This window comes from Cynocephalus volans, chromosome 15 (assembly GCF_027409185.1).
Source record: "Cynocephalus volans isolate mCynVol1 chromosome 15, mCynVol1.pri, whole genome shotgun sequence".
In the NCBI taxonomy this organism is placed as follows: Eukaryota; Metazoa; Chordata; class Mammalia; order Dermoptera; family Cynocephalidae; genus Cynocephalus; species Cynocephalus volans.
In genome coordinates, this window is record NC_084474.1 from 74,021,908 (window position 1) to 74,046,712 (window position 24,805).

At 40.1% G+C, this 24,805-nt stretch overlaps 1 protein-coding gene across 1 annotated transcript in view; it reads left to right on the forward strand.

The window, feature by feature from the left end:
* DEPTOR (DEP domain containing MTOR interacting protein) overlaps positions 1 to 24,805 on the forward strand; it is a 143,423-nt gene that overhangs the window by 80,948 nt on the left and 37,670 nt on the right. Inside the window, exons 5-8 of the mRNA XM_063079952.1 lie at positions 10,908 to 11,093; positions 13,049 to 13,183; positions 16,859 to 16,929; positions 18,575 to 18,679. Of these exons, the coding sequence (XP_062936022.1) occupies positions 10,908 to 11,093; positions 13,049 to 13,183; positions 16,859 to 16,929; positions 18,575 to 18,679 (497 nt within the window). The remainder of the gene's footprint in view (positions 1 to 10,907; positions 11,094 to 13,048; positions 13,184 to 16,858; positions 16,930 to 18,574; positions 18,680 to 24,805) is intronic.

Genomic DNA, 24,805 nt, shown 5'->3' on the forward strand with positions numbered 1-24,805 from the left:
CATGGTGCTGGTAACACCAAGGTCTGGGGTTCAATCCCTGTACCAGTCAGCAAGGAAAAAATAAAAAAAAGAATTGAAACAATATCCCATAAAACTGCTAATGTATGGCTACCAGACTGAATTTATACCCAATCTACACTACCATTTATGTCTTACAGGTCTACTAAGGTCTTTCTGCAGCTTCAGTTCTCTACTTTTTTCCTCCTCTATTCTTATCTTTGATTTTTTGGTATTTCCACAAGTCAAAAATAGTTGGCCACCATTGTTTAGACTGAACCTGATCTTGGCAGTTCTCTTTTCATCCAGAAAGGATTTATGTAGTATATGACCCGAAATTCAGATGGGACTTCCTTAAATTCCTAGTCTTCATCTTGGGGTCCTTTTGAGTTTTACTGGCAGCACAACATTATTGTTAATGGTGTATTGACATTATCAAGACCCTGTCTTCAAGAGAGCTGTTGGACTCCACGTATTTATTAATTTCAATTGCTTTAGATAAAAGAAGGAGTTATTGTAATGTCTTTTCCACAAATGGAAAAATTCAGGCCTGGGGTCCGTACATCTCAATTCTGTCACAGGGGGACTCAGAGCCAAGTTGGAAGAAGGCAGATCTTCTGACAGCTTGACTTTCTGTGTCCTCAGCTTAATGGCTTCCAAGTCGAGCATAGTTTGTTGCAGGGTGTGGGCTGCAAATTAATAGAAAGTATTTGTTCCTTAAGTCTTTGATTTGATGTCTGCAGACCTGAAATTGCTAAGGTATCTGGATTGTGTTTTGCTGCAAATAATAGAAAATGTGGTAATGACAGCTTAAACAGTGAGCTTCCTCCACCTCCTGAAGCGAGATTCCCCCAGGTCTAGAATCCCAAGCTGATATTGAGGCAGAGTCAGGGATGCTGGCTCTGTTCATCTCTCTGTCTTGTTGTTTGAAGCGTGCACCATGCCTCGTGTCTGCACTGTGGGCAGGAAGAATGGAATAACAAAGGGGGAAACGGCAGAGAGTTGTCACCTGGCAAGACTGCTTTTTATTTGGGAAGGGTTGTCTGTCCCGGGGAATTCTACCTACATCTCATGGGCCAGAACTGTGTCACCAGGTCACCCCTTGCTGGAAGGCAGTGGTGAATGACATGGTTTTAGCTGGGCACTCTGCTGCCCTGAGCAGAAGTATGAAGGTGGAAGAAAGAGAGAAAGGGTTTTAGACAAGCAGCTAGTACTGCCATCCACAAGGACAAATGTCTGTTTTATTAATTACCTAAGTGAACTTCCCTGTGAAACGTGGGCTTCCAAGGAACAGTTTTCTTCCTGTGTCCACGCCCAGAGCTCCTTACAGCTCTAAACTAGATTTCAAAACAGATGGGTGTACCAGTGTTAATGTCTTACTTTTTGCAAATGTACCATGGTTATATTAACATTAGGGGGTGTTGGAGGAAGGATACACGTGAACTATCTTTGCAGCTTTTCTATAAATCTAAAATAATTCCAAAATATAAAGTTTAAAGTTTATTTTTAAAAGTAGGTGAGGTTTTTCCTGCATCTTCCATCTATCCCCCCACTTTTTTTTTTAAGAGAAGGTGAGTACAAATGTAATTAGTATAGAAAACACATGAAGACAGTTTTTAAAAAAAATTACTGCTTCTGGGCTGACCAGTTAGCTAACTTGGCTAGAGCATGGTCTTGTTAACACCAAGGTCAAGAGTTCAGATCCCTGAACAGGCCAGATGCCAAAAAAAAAAAAAGAAAACCACTGCTTCTCACCACTGCTTTCTTCCATTTCTGAACCTCTTCCTCCCTGGAGGGTCCAGTGACACACTGTCCTAGTCTCTTCGGTCTCAAAGGAACACCTGATAAATCACTGTACAGTAAAGCACCAACAGGTTAATGTGTTTACCTTTCTGGGAACAGTGAGAAAATGCCATCCAGGAATAAGCCTTTGGAAGGGGGATTTTCACACCCTGGGTTCCTGGGTAGGATTTTATTCTATCATCTCCAGCATCACCTTGGATGTCCTTCTCTCTATTACTGGCACTGCTGAATTTATCTGATTCATGTAGCTTGCCTCCTTTCCCCCCAACCACCTAGAGTGGCTTCTAGACCCTTCCCCTACACAGGTTAAGCCTGAAAAGGCTTATACCTTGGCAAAGTATCCTTTGGCACTGAAATCCTGGGCCCTTGCATGAAATCACACACGGCTAACACTTACTGAGTGCTGTTTATGGGCCAGAGACTTTACTAGGCCCTTTACGGTACATATGTTGTTTTATTGTTCCTCCAACTCCTTTTACAGATGAAGAAAATTAAAGTTCAGGGCAGTGAAGTAACTGCCTGTTAATAAATAGTGAAGCTGGGTTTCAACCCAGTGTTATCTGAGACCAGAACAATGTTTTCTGTGCTATAACTATGTCCTTTTAAAAAGCAATTGCAAAGTAATAAGCATTTTGCCCTCATGAAGAATTTTGTGGAAAACATACCCAGTCAAATTGCCTTCTGTAACCTGGAGACAGGAATAAATGAGGGAAAAGCAGACTCTGTTTTCTTGCATTTGCAAGTCTTTGTCTTTTCATTTGACATTATTACATCTGTGGATGGGAGGCCGTCTAGTAAGGAGGTAAGCAGTGGGGTTCTGGAGTTAGTTTGTCAGTGTTTGTGTCTTGGATCTTCCTGTTACTAATTCTGGGATCTTGGGCAAGTTTACCTTGTCAAAGCCCCAGTTTCCTCATGTGTAAAAAGGGAATAATTATAATAACTTTCTCATAATGCTATTACAAGCATTGAATGATGTAATCATGTGATATGCTTAGCACAGGGCCTGGTAGAGAGTGTCACTCAGTAAATGTTAGCAGCAATCTTTTTATCATCTACGTACTTATCAGATGCCTGGGTGGGTAAAACTAAATATGTTTAACGACCTCATCCATTGTTGGTCTTAAGCAGTATCTTATACACGTGTTGGATATGTACTTGTTAAATAAATCAAAACTGAAGTGCTGTGATCAGGCCTTTGCATTTATGCCCCAAAATTCCAAAAGATCTAGAATAGAGTTACAGATTTCTTTCATTAAATTATGTATCTGAGGTATTCCATTTGCCAGACAAAATAATTTTGTTTGTAGACTTCTCTGCACTTCAAGTACAATCTGATCTCTGAAAAACAATCTCATCTCTGAAAAACCTACACTTTGTTCTGTATCTTATCACTAACAATAAATGTCCTAGTCTTTGGAATGCACCCAGCTATTATTTAAAGATGCGTAGAGAAGAATAAAACAGTTTGACCTTCTGTCTGTTTATTACCTTTACATTTCTGGCAGTTAGACACGGAAGCAGCAAAAACCTGTACAATCAAAATATTTTTGATTTTCTTTTCTTCTGTCTTTACTCAAGTTACTTCGAATCCTTTTACTTGTTCTCTTTTTCCATCTCCTCTCTTCCCTCTAATCAATTAAATAAGTGTAAATGGGTTATAACTTTGTGAATGTGTTTTGTTTTAGTAATATCAGGTAATAGGACTTCAGGCCCTAAAATCAATTTCCTGCTTTCATATCCTCTTCTTAATGTCAGGGCTAAGGAAGTAATTATTTCAGTCCTCTGACTCACAGTTGTTATGGCCTTTTGAAGAGTTTTGTATCCCAATAGCGCACCACTGTCCTTATGTGGAGTAGGCAGTTAAAAACAACTGCTTAATGTTCTTGATTCAAGGACTTTTGCTTCTTTAGGAAACAGGGCTTCCACAACCACTGCCTGCCTTTAAGATGGTCTGAGATAGTAGTTATGGCCTTGAGTACAGCTCAGATTCTCTTTAAAAAATAGCTTAAAGTCTTCTGTTGTCGTTTATTCTCAATTCATGTTTTCCTCCAAACACTTGATTCAAAAGCATAATATTTGTATAGTCTTGACAATTTTTAAATTATGAAACATACTAAGTTATACTCGATGCTTGAACTCTGTAGGACTGTGGTCTAGCAGAAGCAGAGAGACAAAATAGAGCATATCTATCCCTGGATGTGTGGAACAAGTTAAAGCTTATGTCTTGTTGGCAAAGAAGTTACTCCAATTTCATATGCAGAATTTATTTCCCTTCTAGAAACACTAAGTCTGAGGAATAGATCTAACGTCAGTTTATCCTTAAACTTTGTTGGTGCTCTTAAATAATATCTATGGGTACTGAGTAGTCCTTTTAGGAGGAGATACGGGCGTCAGTAGGAGATAAGAAAACAGAGGAAAAGGTGTGAGTGGTTGGATAGAGTGCCATCCTTGACGACCAAAAATGATATTTCACAGAATTGCAGCCACCTCTCCCACCCCATCGCCGCCCTTGTGCACTCGGTGAAGTGGTGAGCAATGCCTACCCTGCTGCTGTAGAATGTAGGGCTGATAATGATGGTGAAAATGGCAGCCAGTGAGGGTCTTCTGTCAAGGAGACCTTGAATACTTTTTAATTTTGACACTGGTTTGTAGTTGTAGTCATGGCTCCTTAGCCCCATCCTTGCTGATCCTTCATCTTCCTCATAATAATAATTATTATCCTTATTCTCGTCTCTGTTTAAGCCCTCTTTTTACTCTACTAAATTGCTTATATGATCCCAGATCCAAGGCCACCTTTTAAAAATGTGTGATGATGTGCTATTCAGGGAACAGTTGGTGTCTGCACGTTCTCTGTTTGCTGTTATCATAATGCTGGATTCAGTTCACTTGTTTCATGGTGCCTGTTGTGTGATGTAACTTACCAGTAGACATCTCAAGGATGAATGAAACTATGTGACCTTCCTCCTTCCAACAAGATAAGGACAGCTGGACATGTAGAGTTTTTATGTTCAAGATGATAAGTTTTTATAATCATCCTGAGTGAGTAGGAAAAACACACAGTCTTTGCTCTCACAACACAGTCATCAACACAAAACACTGACTTCTGTGTCCAAATGGGTGGGAGATTCTCCTCACTGGCAGGCAAGCAAGCAGTTCTCCAGCAGACACCAGCTGGATGTCCTTCCAATTTAACTCTGATACTGTCTACCTGGAGATAGCATCGGATTCCACAGGTTGAGGGCTCAGTCTCCAAAACTGCCCCCCACTTCAGATGCCAGGGCTCTGGAACTTGTGACCGACTGGCTATAAATCAGAATTCCCACAGCCTCTTCCATGGGTTCCATTGCTTTGCTTCAGCAACTTACAGAACTCGGAAACACAGATTTATGTTTATTGGTTTATTATAAAAGATATCACAAAGGATACAGATGAAGAGATGCCTACGGCAAGGTATGGGAGAAGGGAAGCAGAGCTTCTGTGCCCGCCCTGGTCACACCACTCTCAAAAAAACCTCCATGTATTCAGCTATCCAGAAGCTCTCCGAACCCTGTGCTCTTGGGATTTTATGGAAGCTTCATTATATAGGCATGACTGAATCACTGACAACCCTGTAGAAATGTGATTAGACAAAAAGGGTATGATCTGACACTAACAGACTGGGTGGAGGAACCCAGCAAGGCCTGCGTGTTCAGATTTCTTTTTGGCTTCTGTGCAGCATTCCTTTCTCCTGGGTATGGGGCAGGACTCCTTCTGTAGTGGGGGGCTTATGACCTACAATCAGATAAGGTAAGTCTGAGGATTTCTTTCTGGCCAGCTCCAAGACAGAAAGGTGGGGAAAGGTTAGAACAAGCCAGGAATCATAGATAAAAACCAAAATATACATATAATAATATCACACATCTTTAGACTACATGTGTGAGTGGAGTGGAAGCCAATTCCCTCCCTTTTAGGTAATCAGCTTCTTTTTTTTCTATGTCTACTAAAATCATCCCAATAATTTATAAGGGAAAAATTGAGCCACATTATGCACAAAAAGAAGAGTATATCTGTACCATGTCACTTATTATTTTGGTAAACTACATGACATTTTTCCTCATGCTTTCTGAAAAATTAAGGCATACACGAATAGGGATCTGTTTCTCTTGGACCAAATAGTGAATTTCTAGGGTCCCAACTTTCCCAAGCAATAGATCCTCCTGTGCTTACATGGTACCAGCTATCTGGCTGTGTCTGCTTTTCCTCCTATTTTATATCCCATATAATACCAAACCAAGCCCCTGGAGAATTCCGCCAAAGCAAAGGCTTGGAGAGTCCCAGAAATTATAAATTGGATAAGTACAAAATTGTCAGTTTTCAGTGACAGCTGTTGATAAGATCACAACTAGAATATTAGATATCGAATGTAGACATTGAACACTGTCTTTGAATTTTCTTCCTGTTTAGAGATGAATAGTTCCAAAGAGCAAAGAATGAAGTTTATCAAACTATATACATCACAGTTACTATAATACAAAGGTCCTGTATATCACTGAGATCTAAAAAATGAAGCATTGGAAAAACTTTAAAATAAAGAGTCACCAATGAACAGTATTCCTTGATTTTTCCTTCCTTTTCTTTAATTTTTTTTTCCAGATCATAGATTATGTTTTTCATCGTTTAACAAAGAATAAGTTGCTTATTGCAGCAAATGATTTTTACATTTAATATGTAGAATGATATGTTAACATGTAGAATCAACTTTTCTCTCTCTGAAAGTAAACTGTGTGTCATTTAGCTGTTGTTACTTTTTGAGCCTCTACTTATAAATATAAAAAGAAATCTTTCACTTTCTTAATCTATTTTCTTTCAAAAACTTTATTTCCTGTTTTTCTTTGATTCCTGAGATGTAAATATCTTCCAGTGGGGTACCCGCTAAAGCTTTTTCTTTTTTTGGTGGCTGGCTGGTTGAATAAATGAATGGACATCACGTTTATTTTCTAGTGCCATAATATGGCTGTTTACCTGCACTTCTTCAGCTTTTGAAGCTATGATTATATATGTTAAACCCAGGACTACACTCACACACAAGGCAAACCATATGAAACTCAATGTTTATGTCATTAAACTTTCAATAAGACAGAGAGAATGAAAACGCCTTTAAAGGTAAAATAGCTCTTTACAAAAACGTAGGTGACACATGCAGTTGTCACTTCTCTGTTCTGAGAGAACTTGACTGCACCTGTGCCAGCCACACAGTTGAGCGGGCGAACATGCGGTGACCTTCATTTCACAGAGGGTGGCTGCTCCCGAGGCCCCAAAGTCCAAATCAGTCTTTGAAAATTGAAGTGGGGCATAAATGTCATATTTCACAAAATTGAATTCTCATAAGCCAAATGGCAGTATATCATCAGCAGATAACAGTAAACGCAACAGTGGTTATAAAACAATTTATGGAGTTCTTAACAATCTGTTTGGCATATAGTCTACTATCTCATCCAGTCCTCATTTTCCCTGATTTCATCATTTTCAAGGTCATCTGTAATATTGGGGAGAGAATGTAATGAGTAAGGACTATTTAAATTTAACCCTTGTATCTTATCTTAGATGGTATGTTCACGCTTTTGGTTATAAGTGGCATAGTTCTGAGGAACTGGAGGGGATGTAGACTGGTGAATTAAACTCTGGGTCAATAACTAAAGCCACAGGAGATGCCTGATTATATTAACAGCCAAGTTTCCACTTCAATTAAAAATATGTTTAAAGCACTTTTATCTGTTATGGAATTTGTTTGGATTCAGAATGCTTTTCTTGATTTATTTATATCAGAGCCAATGTTTTATTGTAATTCACTGTGCCAAGAGAAAACAATAGGCGTTAATAAGTGTATATAGAGCTACATGTTTATAGGTCATAATTTAAGATACTGTTGTCGAAGCCAATCTGAGGATTTTTAAAATTGCAATGAACTCAGAAAAGTTTGCCAGAAATAACTTATCTACAAAATTTTAATATAGTATTATTGAATATAGTGGATATAGTAAATTTATATAAAACTCTGATTATCTACAAGAGAGCCACTATTTGTAGATATCACATCAAAGTATAGTTGGCTTATTTCTTGGTCTGGATTGCATTAGGTTAGCATCTCCAGAATCCAAGATGGATTATTTACTAAGAACTTGCAGAACTACCACTGAATTAAGTATATTTGTCTTTGACACCAACATTATTCATCTGGCCAAAGTGAATAGTTTATTACTTTTTCTGACTGTGAAATGCCTAAATGTATCATTAGATTATATGTTGGCAATGGTACTCTCAGAATAGGGGCCCACATCCTGAGACTCTGATATTTATGTAACCAGAAGAGTTATTCATTAACAAATGTGAATGACAAATACAGTTATAACCCTAGATTGCATTTGTTGGCATTAATTAATGGGAATACAATTAACCCACAATAAAATACACAGATCTTAGGTGTTTGGTGTGATGTATTTTGACAATGTATGCATTTGTGTAATCACTATAAAAACAGGCTATTTTCATCACCTCAGAAAGTTTCTTCCTGGCCCTTTCCAGTCAATCTTCACCTCCTGCTTGCCAGGCAACCACTTTCTGATTTTTATTACTATAGTTAAGTTTTATCTGTTCTTGAACCTCACGTAAATTAAATTATTCAGTGTATATCTATTATATCTGGGTTTTCTCACTCAGCTTAGTGCTTTTAGTGTTTGTCCACGATGTTTTGTGTACCAGCAGTTCACTCCATTTTATTGCTGAGTAGTATTTCATTCTATGAATACACCATAATTTACTTATCCGTTTGTCTGTTGATGGACATGTTGTTAACAGCTCTGGGCTATTATGAATAAGGATATAATGGTCATTCTTGTGGTTAAATTTTTTAATTTGTCTTATGTAGATTCCTAGAAGTAGAATTGCTGGGACATAGAGTAGATATGTGTGTAACTTTATAAGATCTTTCAAACCATTCCCCAACCTGGTTTTACTTTTTACATGCCCTTCAGCACAGCTAGAGTTCCAGTTGCTCCATATCCTTACCAACATTTTGTCCTGTCACTCTTTTTTATTTTAGGGATTCTGGTGTATGTGAAATGCTACCTCATTGTGTTTTCAGTTTGCATTTCCATGCTGACTAATGAGGTTGAGCCTCTTCTTATATGCTAATTAGATATTTCTATATCTTCTCTTTTTGTGAAGTCTATTCAGGTTTTTTGCTTTTTGGGGAGGGAGTTGTTTGAGACTTCAGCATGATACTGGCCAGTTTGCACAGTTCCTGGTTACTTCCTAGAGACAGAAATGACCCAGGAACATTACTTTCGGAGCCTGATATCCCACCTGCCCCAGAACTCCAAGAGTCATTAACTCCAGGTATAAAATTGAAGCTGCAAATAGATCTCAATAGACCTCTAAGGTATAAATGGTAAAGTAGAATTGGTGTAAATTCAGTTGAATAGTTGTACATTAGCAGTTCTGTAGGACATTGTTTCAATGCTTTATGAGAACCTAAACAAGCACTGGAATTGCTTCTCATAGAAGCAGTAGAGAGCAGTGGTTTGAAATTTAGATTCTGGAGTCAGATACTATAGTTCTATTTCTACCTCTGCCATTCAATGTATTTTCTTTCGGTGATCTACTGATATCTTTGGGCTTCGGTTTTCTCATCAAAAATAGGGAAAAAAATAACAATACCTATATTCCAGGATGTTATAATTTAAAGAATTAATGCATATAAAACACGTAAAATAGTGCTGGATTCATAGAACATGCTGTATGAGAATCAGCTTTTGTTATTATTGATTTCAAGTTGACTCCCGCATGATCCCAAAGTATAGCTTTTCCTTAGGAACTAAGCAGCCTTTATCATTGGATAGCCGTTTATTCATTCATTAAACAACAAATTTAAACAGCTACATACTCTGTGATTCCATTTATATAATATTCTTGATATAATAACATTATAGAGATAGAGAGCATATTAGTTGTTGCCAGGCATTAGGGACTTAGTTGGGAAGGCTCCACAGGGATAGCACGACAGCGGGGGCTTCTTTGTCATGAAGGAACAGTTCTATTTCTTCATTGTAATGGTGGTTACAGAAATCTATACATGTTATAAAATTGCATAGAACTATACACAAAGAGACACACACACTTAAACGCGTGCGTGCAAAAACTAGTGAAATCTGAATAAGTTCTGTAGATTATACCAATGTCCACATCCTGGTTTGAACTGTAGTTATTCATGTATGATGTGACCTTTGGGGGCATCTGGATGAAGGATACACGGGAACTCACTGTACCCTTTTTTACTATTGATTTTTAAAACAGGTTTATTGACATATAGTTCACATACCATACAATTCACCCATTTAAGTGTACGATTCAGTGGTTTTTAGCATATTCACAGAGTTGTGCAATCATCATGACAGGCAATTTTAGAACATTTTCATCACCTCAAAAAGAAATCCCTTATCTTAGCTATCATCTCACCCCTCGCCCAGCTCCCCAGGCCTCCTGCAGACCCTGGCAATCACCAGCCTACTTCCATCTCTAGAGATTTCCCTGTTCTGGACATTTCATATGAATGGAATCATATAATGTGTGGCCTCTGTATTTCTATGCTTCTCTCTTTGAGTCTATATTTATTTCAAAATAAAAAGTTAAAAAAATGAATTGAAATGTTGCTATGGGACAAGTACTGGGCAGGACACTGGAGATGCATGACTAAATGAAGCCATGATCACTGCCCCTAAGAGCCTAGAGTTTCAGGGGAAAGACAGAGAAGTGAGCAGACAATGAGCATGCAGTGTGGTAAGTGCTCTGACGAAGGCGACACGGGGCCAGGAGAACACTAGGAAAGGCGAAACTCAGATTGCAGGGGAAGCCAAGGAAAGGGAGGAACTGGTTGGCAAATTTTTAAAATGTAGAACACGTGGAAAGAATTTGGGACCATATGTGGTCAGACCACAAGCTCATGATGTGGTGGCATCTGTAAAACTAAACCCTTTCTTGAGACTTTTGCCCTTGTTGGCTGAAGTCTGCTGGCTGCAGTGCTCAGTGGCCAGGATGCTATACAGTCCTCATCTGCTGTGTCTTGTCCCCAGTGTCCAACAAGCACCCATTCGTGGACAGCAATCTCCTCTACCAGTTCAGAATGAACTTCCGACGGAGGCGAAGACTGATGGAGCTGCTCAATGAAAAGTCCCCGTCCTCCCAGGAAGCTCATGATAGTCCCTTCTGCCTGAGGAAGCAGAGCCACGACAATCGGAAATCGACCAGCTTCATGTCAGGTATGCCAGTGACATTGTTTATTGGAGCTCGTGTATTTGTCATTTGAGAAAGAGTAGAGTAATAACTCACATTTGTGACATTCTGTTCTCCAGAAAATTTTTATTTTTTTATAATGAAAAAGTATGAAAAAATAAAACCCACGTTGTTCCTGGGCACGCCATGAAGTCTGTTTTATAAAATTATGTATTTGAATTATAGATGACCTCTCAATCTCTCCCTCATACTTTATTTACTTTTAATTTACAAACAATTCATTAATTATTTAGTTTTATCAATTACAACTTTGGAAAGCTATCTATTTTAAGGATGAATAAAAGACTTCTGTGGGTACATATCCTGATAACTAAAAGGCAACTGATAATCAACCCATTATCAAGGGGTGATACAGAACACAGAAAAATCATGAAAAGCAGACACAGGAGCCCATAGAGCACAGCATTCTGGGTTGTTCAGTGTGAAGCCATGTGGTCTCATATGAACAATTAGCCCTCACAGATATGATGACGACTGATGTTCACAAAGATAACGCCACTTATCCAGAGGAGATAAACTTGAAGAAAGTGTCCTTTCGTTCAAGAGAGTCAGGTTATTAAAGGTGTATCTTCAGCTCCTGTGAAAACTTGGCATTGACTCAAGGAGCTGATTGGCTTAAGCTTTGGAAGTACTGGGATTTACTCAGCACAACATGATAGTGTCATGGCTTGGTTATGAATAGGAGGTTCCAGTGAGAACACTTACAACTCTCTATATTGAGACCTTTCTGTGCCCAGGCACTGAGCCAAGCTTGGTTGCTTGAATTTTCTCATTTAATTCTCACCATAACCCTAAGAGAAAGGAGTTTATTAATTTCCATTTTCCAGATAAAGAAACTAAGGCACAGAGCAATTATGTGGCTTGCTCAGGGTTAGAAGGTGGTGGAAGAGCAGGGTCTCACACTGGCTCTATCTTCTTCAAATGTTGGTATTATACTGCCCCCTCACTGACCCCATGCTTCCCAGGTTTCTCAGACACAGTCTGGCTGGAGGAGAGAATGAAGTCAGAGCTGCTGTGGGGAAATAGAGACTCCCTGAGGGTCAGGAACCTAAGCTTCAGTCCCAACCTGGTCAGGACAAGAAGACACACTGTTGTATATCCCCCTGAGGTTACAGTCTTCTGCAAATGCAAAGCAATTCTTCACTTTCTCATGATACAGAGATTTGCCTGTTCCTTGAGTGGGCACAATGGACCCAAACAAGCAGTGATGATGAGAAGGAGAATAAAGTTACCGTGGTCGCCATAAAAGCCAGCATTGCCCACGTGCCAGGGACTGGGCACTGTGCGCTCCATGGCTTCATTCATTCGATCATATACCTTCCCCCTGTTGACAGCAAGCCTACTTCATGGCAGAAAGAACCAAATCAGAAAATAGAAGACACTCCCTTTCAAAGCCGGAATATGAGCTCTGTACAAGGGTACTTCAAAGAGTTCACAGAAGAATAGAATTAAACAGATAGTACGAATCTTGCCATGCCTTGTATTTTAAGCTCCTTCTTCCTTGGTTCTGGGTGATTAATAGTTTAATAGTAAATCAGGAGGCATTTGTTATCACTGTTCACTCAACCCATGTATAGCCAGCACTTAATTCACATCCTTGCAGGGACTGCTTAGCATGGATTTGATAGTTCTTGAAATAATATCACACTTCCACGTGCATTATATAATTACTCCTTGCACTAATCCTGTGAGATACCATTATTCTCACTCTATAGTCGGGGAAATTGAGGCTCAGAGAGCTGAAGGAATGGCCCCAGGTTGTGCTGTATATGGCAGAGATACTACTCAAATTCTGCTTTTCTGACTCCAAGGCCAGAGTGCTTTTTCCTGGCCTGGCAGAGGCTCATAGCTGAAAGCCCATGTGCTCTAGGAACTGAGACCAGCACCTTTGGTGCCTGTGTGTGTTTTCTGTCTTGCACAGTGAGCCCCAGCAAGGAGATCAAGATCGTGTCTGCGGTCAGGAGGAGTAGCATGAGCAGCTGCGGCAGCAGTGGCTACTTCAGCAGCAGCCCCACCCTCAGCAGCAGCCCCCCTGTGCTCTGCAACCCCAAGTCCGGTGAGTGCACCAAAGATGACCCTGTTCCTGACTGTGACTGTGGGGACTTGGGCAGATGTGCAGGCTGCGTTCCATGGGAATTAGATTCTGGGACAGAGGGAAATCAATGTGCTGGAATCTTCTTAGACTGTGCTCTTGGGGCCAACACCTGTTGAATAGAAGGGAAAGAAGTAGGATTGAGCAGAGGGGGAAACTAGGCTTTAATGCAGTCTCCATGAAGGCTGCAGTGGGCCCCAAGGGGTGCTCTAGAGCTGGCATGGCCCTTCAGAGTTGCCTCGAGTTGCACTGAGGGGGCCAGGCCTTCATACCTATATGTTGACCCGTTATTAGATGTTGGCTGTACCTGGGAGGAGGGCATGATCTGGGGCGAGGCAGCTTCAGAGAAATGGCTCCCCAAGTCAATTGAGAGCTGTCTGCCATTAGCACTCCCAGCACTTGGGAGGAGTCCCTCAGCCCTCAAGGGGGTTTAGGGCAGAATATGACAGTGTTCTCTACAGCAGGAGAAATAGTGCTTCCCCAGACTGTAGCAGATGCAAAGATTTGTTGGGTCCTAGCATCCCTAGGGAAGGAGCATGAATCTATGCAAACCCAACTATCCCTGGAATTGATGCTTGGTGCCTTGCAGTTTTAAAATCTTGTTATCAACCTCTGGATTTTATATTCCAGGAAAAAAATATGGCCCAAAGACTGTTGATGAACATGTACTTAGAAACAGTCCTTCCTTGACCCAATCAGTTCTTCAACCCCCAGGAACCTGTAATCCATTGACACTCCCACCTTCTCACTGCCCCTTATCCACCTGGTGTCTTCACTGCTCTCCGTCCCTGGAGGAGATTGTGTGGCCCATCATTATAATCATTTCTTGAAAACACTCTCAACTCCATGTGCTTAGTGTGCTGTCCACTAGTTCAGCTGATCACTTTCAGGGAAGAGACACTGTTCCTTTTGTTTGTATTGTGTTCTCATCATGAGATGTTGGGGTATGAAAGATGAAAGGTCATGATCCCTTAGCACAATGAATACACCATCTTTTTGGAGGAAAAAAAACCCCCAAAACATAACATATTAGTGATAATTAGGATTAACAGTTGTTCAAAGGGCTTTAAGAGAAAACTGTGCCATCTGATGCTGTTATCTAAAATGTTGGCTATTTTTCCTGATCTAACTTGCAAGTGAGTGAAGAAATTTGCTTCCACACTGGTTGAGCGCCCATGTACTACTGGGTTTTTCAATTAATGAAACGTGCTGATAAGACATAGTGAGAAAGGGGAACTGAATTCTTAGAAACGGAATATTTGAAGCCCTGATAGAAATCTGACAGGCATCCTCAAAGTTAAAAGCAAAAGATCTCAGTTTCAAAAAAGGGTCATTTGTGCTATATGCATTTTATGTGTTTTTGATTGCATATGATAGAATATAAACACAGTGTTAATGACTTAAATTAGCAACACATCCCTGTTCCCTGACATGGATTAGTATTTTTCTCTCTTTTCTTTGCCCCTTGGCTTAAGGGGAAGAGTTCACTGACATGTAGGCAGAAAAGAAAGTTGGCTTTCTTGAATCTCTAAGGACTAGAGTTGTCAGGATTGAGTTGTGGTTTCTAAATCTCACCTTTCACCTGTATTTTGACAAGCTTCGCCCTCACTTTTGAGAGGGTTCCTAAGACCCAGTGAGCTCATTGTGGTTTTTTTTCTTTTCTTCAAGCAGAAAATCAGTAAGGCAGTGTAAGGTATTTAAAAATCAACCATCCTATACACATCAGGATAAATATTTTTAGTACTGTGTATGAATGCCCTATGCCAGACCAAAAAGAAAAAATACTATAAATATTATTATAATCAGTATCATTGTGGGGAGAAAATAAAGTCCCAAGGGTATGAAAAGAGAAACTAAAGGATAATTCCCCGAGGCTCAAAGATTCTCTGTTTTTCAGCATAATAAAGGGAAAAAGTGCATGAAAATAAATGGTCAGTTCTGTTGCAACATAGTGCAGTGTGATTCTTGTATGTAAGTTCATAGCCCTTGTGGGTATTTGGAGGGTGGACAGGGAGTGGACTGACGGAATAAAAAGATCTCAGCCCTCAGCCACTGACGTCTTTTCATACCTGCTATCCATCGACTGAGACATTCTATTCCTATCTTGATATTTAACCTACTCCCTCTTGTTTGGTGACCATACATTTGTTTTCTCTTTTATGAGCTTTCTGAAAGCACAAGTAATAAAACAGCCACATGTCACCTCATCAAGAAGCAAGCACTTCATTGACTTTGACCAATAGGGGCTTGTTAGGCCAGTGCTGGGTGTACGCAGGCAGGGCCCAGCCTGCACTGACGTTCCTCCCCCACACTGCCACACACCTGTTCCGGGACTCACACCTGACCACCCAGTGCCTCCAGCAAGGGAAGTGGAGGTTGGCATTTTGCCAGGTTAGGCCCTGGCCCTTTGCCCTTCTGTTTCTTTGGGGCACTCAAGTCCTTGAAGTCTGTATAACTAGATTGGAATGGACCCTGTCCCTTGACCCACTGGTTGCTGTGAGTGGCATGGTAGTCCCTTCCCCAGTTCTTAGCACAGGATGGACGGGGACGTTCATCGTTGGTGGGTTTTTAGGCAGCCGGCAAGTCGGGAATTGGCTGCTGTCTTTGCCATCTTGGTGGGTAACAGCGGTGAGCTGATGAGAACAGGATCTTAGGAGGACAACACACCGTGCCACTGTCTTCCGGAGCTTCTGAGCCCTTTCTTCTGCTTACGGAGACCGCATAGCACAAGATGAGCCGTGCTGCACAGCGGCTGAGGGTGCTGGCATCCAACGCCTGAGTTCGATCGTAATCCTGTTACCCATTAGCTCTGGCACCTTGGACACAGCAATATAACTTTCCTAAACTTGGGTTTTCTCGCTTATAAGATGGCAATAATGATGAACACAACTCATTAGTTCTTGTGACAATTAAATGAGATAATATATTTACCGCACCAGCAAAGTGCCTAGCTTATATCGACTACTTGGAAAAGTTCACTGGTCTTATTACTGAGGGTAAAAAGGTGGTGTGTACGTGCAGTCCTGGGTGTTAATAAGGAAGAAGTGCTGCTTTCGAGTGTGGGGTGTGTCCAGTACGGCGGGGGAAGGGGGCTGCATAGGGTTAGTTCTTCAGACATGGCTATCAGACCACTAGAGTCAGGTTTTCTTCTAACTTTGAAATGTTCGAATGCATATCAGGATTTAAGAAAAGAAGAAATTTTCTATCAGGAAAATTAGAAAACATGGCCTGGGCTGGCCAGTTAGCTCAGCTGGTTAGAGTGCAGTGTGGTAACACCAAGGTCAAGGGTTCAGGTCCCTGTACCGGCCAACCTCAAAAAAGAAAAAAGAAAAGAAAGAAAAAGAAAACATGGCCTTTTTCTTTGTAGAAACATTTCAACCCTCCCCTTTACTTCCACCCCTGACACTCTTGCTTCCCTTTCCATTCTTTCTTTTTTTTCCCCCATAGCTCTGTAAGTTGGGTTTATGGTTATTTGTCTTTGCTGATACTTTCTGCATCTACTCAGAGTATAAACTGTGAGGCAGGGATCTTTGCCGCTTTTGTTCGGTGATGGTCATGTACATGGCATTCAGTAAATTCCTGCTGAATGGATGAAGGACTCAGAAGCATTTATTCCTTGACATTGTTTCTGTCTCACAGTGCTGAAGAGACCTGTCACTTCTGAGGAACTCCTGACGCCCGGGGCTCCCTATGCAAGGAAGACATTCACGGTAGGCTGACAGCTTGGCTTTTTTCTCCTGTGCTGCTTGTCTTCTGTGCCATGTTAACAGGTCAGTGTGTAGCTTATGGACGAATTGGAAACTTTTTCCTAACTTTCCTTTTGTTTTTAGCATAATTATAATAGTAGAATTTCTTGACCCTAAGGCACTAAAATGGATTAGGACTTGACATGATTTATTATTAATACAGCACTTGAAATTCTTTTTGATGTGTTCTTGAAAAAAAAATAAAAGATGTGCGTTATGCATTTACTCTAATGTGATTACATATATTAAGGCAAATGGTAGTGCAAATAATGCCAACAATTCCTTCTGCCTTGCAGTTAATTGTAAAAATCATTTAAGACATTAGAGGAGTCTGACAGAAGAGAAAGGGAAATGATGGGAATAAATGGTTCTGCCATAAGGAATGGTGCCTTTAAAAATGTCAGCTTGCCTGGATGTAAACAAGCATCTCACCTGGAAGACCCGCATACCTGGGAGCAGCTCCTAACTATGGCCCCTTCTTGGAGGCCCTTCAGCCTTCCTTCTTCCTCCTACCAGACATCATCTGTCACTTAAAATAAATGCCTTCCATTTATTCCACTACCCCAGGAAAAAAAACAAATCTTTGCGTACTCATTCACACTGCAGGCATTTGTCAGGGCTGCTTCGCATTATGAGCACTGAGGAATTAATATGAGAAAGACACTGATAATACACCTGTATCAGGGGAAAAGGTAAACTGTACATTTGGAAGTGAAATTAGGTGTGATAAACTAATAACAGCAAGCCCTAACGTCATTGAGGTGCTTAAAAGTCTTCTTGAGAATTTCGACAAAAATTTCCATTTGCTTCTCTGTGTTTTCTCAGTCTCCAGAATTCATGAGACTTTGTATGTTGATTATATTTTGACAGTATTAATTTTGGTTTTTAATTTAAATTCTGGCATTGCTAGTATTGGAATATGAATGTGTTTCACCTGTATTTCAGTTGGGATACATGTTAAAGACCAGTTTGAGTGCTGCCCAGAGAACGTAACTGCCAGTTCTAATAATGATTTCTATAGGAAAAGGCACACTCCAGTTCCAAACAACTTTTGGATTAGAGTCTAGTTGCAAATTGTGAACTTTGTGTACTTTTTCACTTGATTTTCTTGGTAGAGAAAATTGTATTTCAAGAAAGCCAAGATTCTTCATATTTTGCACCATCAGTAATTTAAACTGTTATTCTAGACTTCAAGACATTGCAGGATCAAGAGTGGATGGTTTGGATCCAGAGGGAAAGAACAAACTTGGAGTAGAAATTGGATCTGGAGAGAACTTTCAACCGTGTTTTTAGATCTTTTAAATCTTCTGTTGGAGTCTGATACTAAATTGTCTAGCAGCCTAAGAAAGAAGCAATCTGCCAGTTGTTTACTGAGTAGTCTTCTCCCAGAAGCAGCTTCTTTTTGCCAAACAGGTTATGTTTCCCAACCACATTTGCCACAGAGCTATGCCTTTGTTTGTGATAGAAGCAAAGTGACAGAGTAGATATGAAATGGAGAAAGATGTGTCATGGCCCATACTTAATCCTGGGCTGATGTTCCCTCTCTTGCAAGTGCAGGCAAATTGCCAGGGATTGTCTGCCAATTGCTAATTGTGGTTTTCCCCTCTAGATTGTTGGCGACGCTGTTGGCTGGGGCTTTGTGGTGCGAGGAAGTAAGCCATGCCATATCCAGGCTGTGGACCCCAGTGGCCCTGCAGCCGCGGCAGGAATGAAGGTACCAATCGGTCTTCTGTCACCCTCTTTCGTATCTGTCCTGGGTTCTGCAGGCTGACTTGGCCATGATTCTCATTTGAGATCCAACCCCCTCTGGCTTTGTGCCCTTCTCTAATTCTACTTTCTCTTTCTTATTCTCCAAATTCCTTAGCCTTCCCCTGGGTCTTTTCTCTCCTCTAATAAAGCAGTATAAGTACTGTTAGCCTTATTTCATTGTTTGGTGCCATCTATACTTTCTCTCTGTGAGTGTTTTGGTCCCATTTTTGTCAAATTTCCTTTCCCTTTCTGAATAATGTTGAAAGGAAGGCAAAAGCGTATGATGTAGCAACCAGGAGAGAAAGTTTTCCTACCTCTCTGCCTCTGCCTTCTTAGTCTCCAAACCACCCTTGGTTTTTCACATTTCTCCCCTCAACCAATTCTGAGTTTGAAAATACATATATTTCTTTTTGCTTAAATCTTGTGTAATAACTGTGCTGCTTCTGTTCTATGCAAGGTATATTCCTGTAGGGTTTATGCAGTCAGTAGCACATACTAGACCATTGAGAATACAGAAACAAAAGTCATGGAATTTGCAAGAGCAGATGTGGATTCAGTTCTTGGTTCTGCTAGTTACGAGCTCTTTGACTTTGGACAAGTTTTATAACATCTCAGAGCCTGTTTCCTCCTCTCTGAAACAACAACCATATTTCCCTCAGCTGTTTTATGATTTAAATATGTGGAACCTATTGCACAGCAGGGTGATTATAGTCAACCATAATGTATTACTAAAAGAGTAAATTTCAAATGTCTCACCATAAAAAATGGTAGGTAAGTGAGGTGATGCATATGTTAATTAGCTTGATTTAGTCATTCCACATTGTATGCATATATCAACACATCCCACTGTACCCCATAGATGTATACAATTATGATTCGTCAATTAAAAATAACATAACAGAAAAGAAAAAAACAGAGGAAAATAAATATGTGGAAATACTCGATAAAGTACAAAGAGCTACACAAACATCAATTCAACATTGAATGAATTGTGCAAGATTTTTGAAAATAATTTTTACAGATTTTTAGTGCTAAGAGATACATGTATAGTCAAGAAAATTTGGAAAATATAGACAAGCAGAAAAAGATGAAAATTACTTCTAATTTTTCTTAACTCAGAGATGGCTGCTGTTAACATTTTTTGAGCAGCTTTATTGAAGTATAAATGGCATATGATAAAGTGTAGCATCGTTGGCATTTTGATTTATATTCTTCTAGACTTCTTGTATGCATATATGTGTATATACATTGTTTTGATTTATACAGAAATACCATATAAGAGGATGAAGACAGCATAGGTTTTCTGCTTCAAAACACTGCCAGCACAGTTCTTTTCTGTGTGAATCGTTTCACAGAGGGTAGTTCTCTTGATTAACTAGGACCATGGGAGGATGTAAAACATGGGAAAGTTAAGGATTATTTCTATCGTTTATTTATTCAATACTTTCTCCCCTCCCATCAAACCTTTTCCTAGAGCAGTAAACCAGCACAGCAGTAGGCATGATTTGTATCTCCACCTCTCTGATTTATATATATAGCATGTGCCCTCTGGCACTGTTTTACATACTGGGGGAAAAAACAGGCAGCAGAGAATGGCTCAAAGGAGCAAAGAGCACCTTTCATGCCGGTCTGGGTAATCAGCGCTGGTGTCATTAGAGGCAGACCCTGCCCTCTGATTTGAAGATCTCATTCACGTGGGGGAAGCACAGACCCTCCAGGTCCTGAGCTCTGGGGCAGCTACAGAAGCCTCATTGGCTAAGGCAGTCTGTGTTAGAGACCTTTCACACCTTCTCAGCACCACAGTAGGTGCAGCACCAAAGAAACTCAGAGCAGGAAAGTTGGCCAAGAATGTAAAGGGCGGGCATTTGTATCCATGCCGAAGCTGAATTTTTCATTTTCTAATGGAACTCTTGGCTGTGGGAAGGATTTTATGTTTTATTTCCACAATAAAGTACTAATATAAATTATTTTTGGCACAGTGCTTCAGTTCTGAGGATGCACTCACTTGCACCAGGCTTTGACTTAAAGCACATTTCTTTTGAGGAAAGCAATAGATTTACATTGCACCTAAAGACCTTGTTTTGCTTAGCCATGTGTACAGTGAGCTTAATTGATTTTAGTTCATCTTTCTCAATAAATGTGCATAACCATTTGGGTATTGTCAGTTGGTTAACTAATTAACTCTTTAATGTATGTATCTTGATAGATGGGTTACCTGATATGTTTTTTCAGTGTCATAAACTAATACTTCATATGGCCCATATTTTTAGCTTCTCAGGAGGTCTACAGTGGTTTTTGTATATTGTAGAGCAGTACAGAATTCATTAGAGCAGCAGACCCATGGTTGTATTATACAGCTCTCTGGTCCAGCAAAATGTCTTCTCCTGAGGTTCTGTGATCAAAGCACTTTTAAACAGCCACACACTGCATCACCTCCTTGCAAATTTACAGAGCACATTAACATATTGAAAATTCTCATAAATCTGGCAGGGGGAAAAAAACTTGTTTAAGTTGTTTAACATGGGCTGGCCAGTTAGCTCAGTTGGTTAGAGCGTGGTGCTGATAACACCAAGGTCTAGGGTCTTATCCCTATACTGGCCAGCTGCCAAAATAGATAGATAGATAGATAGACTGGCCAGCTGCCAAAATAGATAGATAGATAGATAGATAGATAGATAGATAGATAGATAGATAGATAGATAGATAGATAGATACATACATACATACATACATACATACATACATACATACATACAAACATACATACATACATACATGGATGGATAGACAGATAAACGATATTTTATCATTTAAGAGAAACACTCAAATGGAATCTTCATTAATATTGTTAAGGTATAGCCTCAAAACTGTTCTAAGAAGATGCTTTTGGTCAGACTCTGCATTGAAATGAATAGAGATATATTTGTACTATTGGCTGGCTAAATGAAAACAGTAGTGAATACCATGCCCTTTCATATAGTTTAGCTGTGTATACTCATTAAAAATTACTTTGTATGTTATTTTCTTATCTAAAACCCTGAATAAATTATTTTCTATTTACCATATGTATTTGTTATAGAATAATTTCACTTCCATAACAAGTCATTTGTATAATCCTAAAGGCGTGTTTCCACCAACCTGTCATATCACAGCTACCCTCGTCTAGGAAAACGGTAGGGTTTTGGTTGTACAGCCTTCTCAGGAAGCTTTTGGGGGTTCCCTGTGGGAGGCATCTGCCCACCTGATACTAACTGACCTGCTTGGTCTGGATAGTGGAAATTGCCCAATATTCTGGCCATATACTTCCTTTTAGCATCTCTGACTGGCAAGAGCTGACCCAGGATGGTTTAATGTGCCAGCCTTGCCTTCAGTGTCCCTGTCTAAACGGAATGTCAGACTCATCCCTTATGTCAAGGCTCTGGTTTTCTCCCGATTTCTGATGAGTACTAAACCCTGCGTCTGAGCCTTTGTGACTTTCATTCAGTGAGATTTTTATGCTTTTATTATGACTGCTTAATTTCACTGCTTTTCTTACCCAAAACAGATCATCTTGAAGTTAAGTTTCTCATGTTTACTATTTACCTCTTTTTTATTTCACCTTTTAATGGAGATGAAAAAGTTTTAAGATGTGGGCCACCAGTATATTCAGACCCTAGGCTGAAGAGACAGGGTCCTCTTTTTCCCTGGTTAACATATCAAGATCTTTTCAGACCCAAAGGAGAGCTCTTTGCCTGATATAAGTGGAACTCTTCGCCTAATTTAATCCATGACTAGGGGACACCTTTATGCCTACATTAAAATTTACTTCTCTAGAAAACCTGGAAGAACTCTAGAATAATGCGTCATTTTGGGAGAATTGTGAAGTGCACCCCAGTTCTCTCCTGGACTGGAGTAGACAAATCTGTGACCTTTGTATAAAGTCACCTAGCCCCAGTTCCCCAGAACACTTCATGCCTGTGACCTCTACAGAGCCAGTTTAGGCTGGAAGCCAGACCGTCAATTAAGGTACTGAATGGGACTGTTGAGATCTATGCCAAGGAATGTGTAAATATGTAGAGCTGGTGAGTGGGACCCAACCCGACTTCAGTTGTGAGTAGAATTGAGCTTTGGTGAAATATTGGACTTTTACATTATCTCAAGCTTGCTGGAAAATTTTGTCTTAACTCCAGTTTGTTTCTCTTCTGCCTTCCTTGTCTTCATGCAATGGTAGTTTGTTTATTCCCAAAGGCCAGGAAGGGAACACATGTTATAACAGAAGCTCCAAACTTGCATATCTTTATTTTTAGCTTTGTCTAAATCAAGACCCACATAAAAAAGAGACAATTCATTACATCTTTTCTAATAATTTGCTTTATTATTTCATACTGACTGCTCTCCTCCTTTCCCATGCCTAGAGAACAATGTTATTAAAATTCTCACTTGATCCAGCATCTCTAAATTTGGAGTTATTCTTATTTTGAAAGTTCTTTTATTTAAAACATAAAATCTGTGGACCTCTGGCTTAGAGTGTTACCAAGACCCCAAAGGTCCGTTTGCTCGCCGCTCAGTAGTCAGTAATTGAGAGACGAGGGTTGGTGCAAGGAAAGGTAGCCTTTAATCAGGAACCAGCAGCCTGGGGAAGTGGACTTATGTCTCAAAGACCACCTCTGCCTCTCTCAGGTTTGCCTGAAGAGCGAAAAAATGGGTTTTATAGGGGTCTGTGGTGGAAAGTTGATTCATGGTGACCAAGTGGTATATGCAGACATGAGTGTTTCAGATAATCATCAAAGAACTTCCCAGATGAGAGTTTACCAGTGTCATACTTCGTTCTCTGTGGGTTCGGTTCCTGTTATTCTCAAATAAGATCAGGTTAGTGAGCTAGCAAAGAACAGCCATCTACGTTAATGATTTTCGCTAATTATTTGTGTACAATGTGAAGGCAAGAGTCATTGTGTTCTGGAAATTAACTGCAGGCTATGTGATTTGGGTTCAGGAGAGAACAAATTTTTAAACTGAAAGGTTTAACAAAATGGAGTCATTTCTGTTCATACTGTTATAAGAGGACATTTCACTGGCACTATAACTCTAGAATGGAGCATGAAATATGGAAATTGCCCATGGTTTAATCAAGTCCTGCAGTGCATTTGCAGCCAGGGCTTGTTTTCTGCATTTGCCGTTTGCTGACTTTTCACTCTTCCTTGAGGAGTTCCATTCCAATAGCTGCTGGTTCCTTTCAGTGCAAAGGTGTCTTTCCTTTCAGTGCCAGAGCCTGTGCCTTGAAGGGCCCTTTCTCTACATGAGCCCATTTAATGCCAGCATTGACATACTAATATCCTGGAGAGAGAAGTGATTCCAGGAGGGGAATTCTCTCTCTTACCTCTTTTCTGCTGCTTTGAAGAGGAAGCCAGTTCCTTCCTCCAGCTATTCTATAGGCTGTAGTCAAACTCTACTTTGTAAGCGTTGGCTTCCTGTCACAACCTTTATTGATATCCTCTTTTTTTTTTTTTTGTAATCACATCAAGTCTAAACCTGTTTCTGGACCACACTATCTGTGATAACCTTATTTTATGTGGCATCCTTCACATTACTCAGGACAATTGTGAATATGATTGTGCCTATGTCTGCCTCTCAAGTAAATCTAAGTGACTCTGGCACTTAAAATGCTTAATGGCTTCCCATTCAATGAGAATTAACTCCAGCTGCCTTTTATGGCCTAAGGGTCCATGATCTGGCCCTGTAGATCAGAACCTTATCACCCGCACTGTGTGCTTACAGCTCCTCTGGCCTTCTCTCTCTGTTCTTCCCAAGTTTGTTTTTGCCTACAACGAGATGGCTGGTTCCGTTGTTGTCCTTTAAAACTCAGATTAAATGTTAATTTTCAGAGAAGCCTTTCTTTAATACCCTGTGATATTCCCCCTGTCTTCCTCCAGTTATTCTTTATTATATTACCTTTTTGTCTTAGTCATTTCAGGCTGCTAAAACAAAAATCTTGGACTTGGTGGATTAAGCAACAAACATTTGTTTGGGAAGTCCAAGATCCAGTGTCTGGTGAGGGCCTGCTTCCTGGTTTGCAGATGGCTATCTCTTTGCTGTGTCCTCACATGACATAGAG